The 4763-nt window shown below is 37.4% G+C and overlaps 1 protein-coding gene across 2 annotated transcripts; it reads right to left on the bottom strand.

Moving 5' to 3' along the window:
• Window positions 1–2510: 2510 nt before the first annotated feature.
• On the bottom strand, window positions 2511–3872 carry LOC119076128 (natterin-1-like). Of its 2 annotated transcripts, none has more exons than XM_037182800.1 (4): window positions 3719–3872; window positions 3493–3660; window positions 3152–3421; window positions 2511–3081 (listed from the first exon to the last, which is right to left on the bottom strand). In XM_037182800.1, exons 1-4 carry the CDS (start codon window positions 3720–3722, stop codon window positions 2654–2656), a joined length of 870 nt encoding a protein of 289 aa, XP_037038695.1. In that variant the 5' UTR covers window positions 3723–3872; the 3' UTR covers window positions 2511–2653. The 2 variants fall into 2 exon arrangements, with proteins under 2 accessions (XP_037038695.1, XP_037038694.1); XM_037182799.1 differs by having other exon boundaries at window positions 3716–3792.
• Between the last annotated feature and the right edge of the window lie 891 nt (window positions 3873–4763).

The following is a 4763-nucleotide window of genomic DNA, read 5'->3' as shown; positions in this document are numbered from 1 at the left end:
GTTTAAACTTTTATACTCGAATATAGAGTTTAAAATATAAAATTTTGACAGAACTGGCATATCGATGAATGGTTCAGTAATTTGATAATAATTACCACCAAAGTATCGTCGGATCTTGATTTTATTTATGAAATCAGTAAAGCTGTTGTCTCTACAGCTAAAGACAGTGAGCTGGAAAAACTTTTTCACCTATATGTAGCGCTACTGAATGACAACTAAAAAGATTGCACGTCGAACACGTGCTCCCATGCAATGACATGAGAGCACAGTTTGGATTGTCAATAACTATTTACAAATACGAATAATTTTTTCCACTTCACTGCCTCTAGTTTCAGAAATATGAGCTCTGCAGATTTCATCAATAAAATCAAGATCCGACGATAGTTTGGTGGAAAATATTATCCAATTACTGAGCCGTTTAACAATATGCTAGTTCTGTCAAAATTTTATACTTTAAGCTTTATACTCGAGTATAAAAGTTTAAACTCGGGTCGGGAATTGCCTTATTGTTTTGATAAATAAAGACTTGCGTCACATTTACCCTTTAAGGGTTTTTCGACTGATTAATTCAGTACCTACATTTACCATTTTAGTATCATCGATTAAACTTGTCCCTTATGGGTTATTAAGCCGCAGATTTTCCTTGATTTACTTACAATAATTGATTAATTGGGGTGACTAATGATACATGTCATTTTGTACATAAATCACTTAAAGAAAAAATCAAACGAGCGGTGGAGGAGTTCTGATGCGACATGTGTTTTTCCCATGGAGGCAAGATTAATTTTTTGTAGTCCTAATTCGTAAAATCATAGTAATTGTAGATCATAACCTGTTCTCCTCTTCATAGGTCGACTTGACTGAGTAATTTCGTCACCACAATATGACCTAGCTACATCTGATTTGAAATGACTCATTAATAATCTTCGTAAGATTATCATCCCTAATGTATTAGCTATGGTGCGCACATGCATAATATCCGATAAGTCACACGTTAGAGTAGGTCAAAATTTTGGTTTTTGTATGAAATTAAGCAAAAATTCGTTTTTTCAGATAACTGAAATCGCCTACGTTAGTTAGTTCCTATGGAAAAGTGGTTCCAGCAACTCCTAAACGTTTCTATAGATTTTTCTGTAATTTTGGTTATAGGCTAATAATGGCCCAAAAATAAGAATGGGGTTTTCAAAATTTGGAACAACCCCATACCTTGGGAGCTGGAGCATTTATGGAGAATGTCATATAAAAGCCAATTTGTATGTGTGTGTGTGAGTTGTATATTTTGGTGCATGATATTGTATGGATGGTAATATGTTGAAAGGTGTGTGTTGTTTTGGGATGCGTTTCTTGTTGGAAATTGTGGGGATCATAAAGTATTAACTTCCACTAGGTTGGTTCCTAAAATTTGGGATGACAGATGATTCCTCTGGCACTTTCTAACTTCCATCGGATTTTTCGATGGATTTGGGTTATTTTCGACATGAGTGCGATGTTCAAAGGTTGGTAACTAAATTTTAAGATGACTTCCTACTTCCGTCTGTTTTTTGATGGATTTTGGTTATTTTCGACATGTGTGTTGTATTCCAAGGTTGGCTCCTAAATTTTGGGATGACAGATGATTCATGTGGCACTTCATAACTTCCGTCTGGTTTTTTTATGGATTTGGGCTACTTTTGACATGAGTGAGGTGTTCCAAGGCTGGTTCCTAAATTTGGGGATGACAGATTTATTCCTCTGGCACTTCCTAACTTCCGTGTCTGTTTTTTATGGATTTGGATTTGGGTTATTTTCTACATGAGTGAGGTGTTCCAAGATTGGTTTCTAGATTTTGGGAAGGTTTTTTGATATTGTTGAAATGACATACTTACAAAAGTGGTGATATCAGTCAAAAAACCTTGCATTGTGCGCCGTACGCAAAAGTTTATCAACAAAAAATTGACTCAAAAAATTGACCCAAAAAGTTTGTGAAAGAAAATTTTACAAAAAGAAATTTGGGTGTGATATTTCGTATCCAGATGAGTAAATGTGTCCGAGGGCTTTAGCCCGAGGTATTTTTACTCATCGCGATACGAAATATCAAATTATTTCCCGGGTGTAGTACAATCTTTTCCTTTACGAAGGAGGGAAAGACTTTTAGTCCGTGGTACGAGTAATATTTGTCATATCCGGGTTCTAGGCGTCCTACTTATGAAAATGTATTCTATATGAGAAATTTCGACTACTGCGCCGAGGGGTTTCAAGTTTCCGCCCGCATTGTCACTTTTTTGTTTTTAAATCACCCCAGGCTTACCTAATGTTTCCGCTGCTTATAACAGGGACCAACGCAGTCCACGAACAGGCAAAAGAACAAAATTTAAACACTGCAGTAGTCCAAAATTCTCATATAAATTCAGAATTTATGTTGGTATACGCCACCGCGTTACGGACGTTCCATACACAATAAGAGACTTGATGACAGTTAAAAAATCTGTTACTTTGCCTGTTCTTGGAGTGCCTATTCGTAACTAAGTAACTAACAGATATTCGCGTTATTTCGACTTGAAAAGTAAAGAAAAGTTTTAACTAAGTGCTAGCCACATAATATAAAAATTTATATTCAAAATAGTCATCATCTACTTGTCCCATTGACAAAACGACTTTTTAATCATAAGACATTTTAAATTCCCGTCAAGACTTCATATTCCTTTTGAGAAACTTCGGATCCACCATACGGCATATACAAACAGCCATGAGTCGGATGAACTTTTCCAATCGTCAAACTACCATTGTGTGGAGCTCTTCCAATATACAAAGTCTCGCCATTTGTTGCTCGTCCGGCAGCGAATGCATCCCGTGGAACTTTTCCATTCTTATCTGCTTTCCATCTTACAGTGCGACCAACCAAAACTTCGTAATGTAATTTCGTAATTTCAGCACCGTTCGTAGCTACATATGCAGCTTGCTTGCTTGGAAGTATTTTACATATCAGTGTAGCACCATCGTGAGACGCTCTTCCGACGTAAATCGGAGATCCATCAGAGTCACGGCCACCAAGAACAGCATCACGCGGTAAAACATCTCGAATGCTGCTCGATACCCACGATACTTTTGGGTTTTTATGTCAAAAAGGAAATAAATTATCGTTTCGAAAGGATTTGAAAAATTCGGAGCTTACGCTTCTTGTAGACGAGAACTTCATAGCTTCGAACCTTCTCTTCCCTGCCATTATAACCGAGGTATAAACAACGATGGCTGGGATGAACTTTTCCAACAGTTATTGAATTTAGGAACGGACCCCGACCAACGAAAATTTCTTCGTTGCCATCTCTACCTGTTGTAACAGCACCTGCTGGAACACCACCATCACTGGCGGGCTCCCATACAAAATCGGTTGAGCCGATAAGTACTTCAAAATTTTCTACATGAACTTCCACCCCATTGTATGCTGAAAATCAACGTCCATGAATGTTGTTGACTCATCACACTCAGAAGTTTATTACATGCAGCTACACTCACCCACATAACAGGCATTTTTCGACGGAATTACTTTAGCTGGCAGCCATACATTGTTGTAAAAGGCACGCCCAACAAACATTTCCGTGCCATCAGTATCTCGTCCACCTTGGACTGCTCGGCTACTTATTCTGCTCCTCACATTAGCCTTTTCCCAATTCAAAGGCACACCTATTTTCCGAATAAATTTAGATCATCAATTAAAATAAAATGTCGAATGACTCACCACTCATTTTACTGCTTCCAGATTGTTGTTCACACCAGAACACTAATAAAACGACTTACTCACTGAGAATGGAAATGTTTTGTTTTATAACCGTTTTAGTTTACGCGATATCTTATCGATTAGATAAGCCCACCTCAATAATGCTTATAGATTGTGCATGCAATCTTGGATTGCGAAGTCGAGAAATCATTCATTTTTTTCAGAACGGCACATATTGGGCCGACCAAAATACACACAACTTTAAGTTGAGGAACATTTGGGTACGACCCAAATTCGCAAGAGTCTTAGGTCACAACTCAAAGTTGAGAACATTTCGGTCCGACTAATATATTCAGAGTATCCAAACATTCGTACACATTTTACATAACTTCGATAGCATAACTCCTTATGTAATATGAACTGTTCTGTACTTGTACACACATGTTACTAGTCCAAGTTTTGGCGTTGGGCTAACTTCAGCCCGATGTTAAGTTCGAAAATTGGATTTTTTATAGGACTAGTGATTTGGGACCTAAGACAATTTTTGCGTGAAAGGGATGGGGGAATCAGGCACACGAAGCAAAAAAATGACTTAAAAAAACAAATTCTTCAAATCCCAAGTGGTCAGGAATCGCACGAAGTCCCTGATAATCAAACAGAATTTATCTTCGTTCATATGTCCACTAGCACATATGGCTGAGCCTTAAAAGACCTAAGACATTTTGTAAAAACCGCTACACCCTAATGTACACTAGAAATTCTATTGTTTTTTTGTACAATTTCCAGTCCAACCACGCTGAGATGAAAACGAAAGCGGATTTTTTGTAGGAGATGCTTTAAGCTCTTAAACAAATTAGGAGAATCCGGTACATCACATTATTGTTAGGTCACTTCAGATGCATGACGGTTAATTTCTATAGAAATTTCTCAAATAAAAATTTTGGTTTCTGAACTGAAGGAGAGAGAAAAACATAGCTAACGCCGACCCGTACGAAACACCTATTCGTATCAAAAGCCTTTAATGTGAAACTCTTCATTTCTCTTACTTCATTTTCTTCTCTGCTGAAAA

This window comes from Bradysia coprophila, unplaced genomic scaffold (assembly GCF_014529535.1).
Source record: "Bradysia coprophila strain Holo2 unplaced genomic scaffold, BU_Bcop_v1 contig_232, whole genome shotgun sequence".
Classification (NCBI taxonomy): Eukaryota; Metazoa; Arthropoda; class Insecta; order Diptera; family Sciaridae; genus Bradysia; species Bradysia coprophila.
Note: the sequence above shows the minus strand (reverse complement) of the source record. Positions and strands in the feature narration are given on the sequence as shown.

Coding starts and splice junctions, on each gene's coding strand:
- LOC119076128 (XM_037182799.1), bottom strand. Junction 3,422..3,492: donor GAAAAATGCCTGTTATGTGG/GTGAGTGTAGCT, acceptor GTTGATTTTCAG/CATACAATGGGGTGGAAGTT. Junction 3,082..3,151: donor AGTTCTCGTCTACAAGAAGC/GTAAGCTCCGAA, acceptor AAAACCCAAAAG/TATCGTGGGTATCGAGCAGC.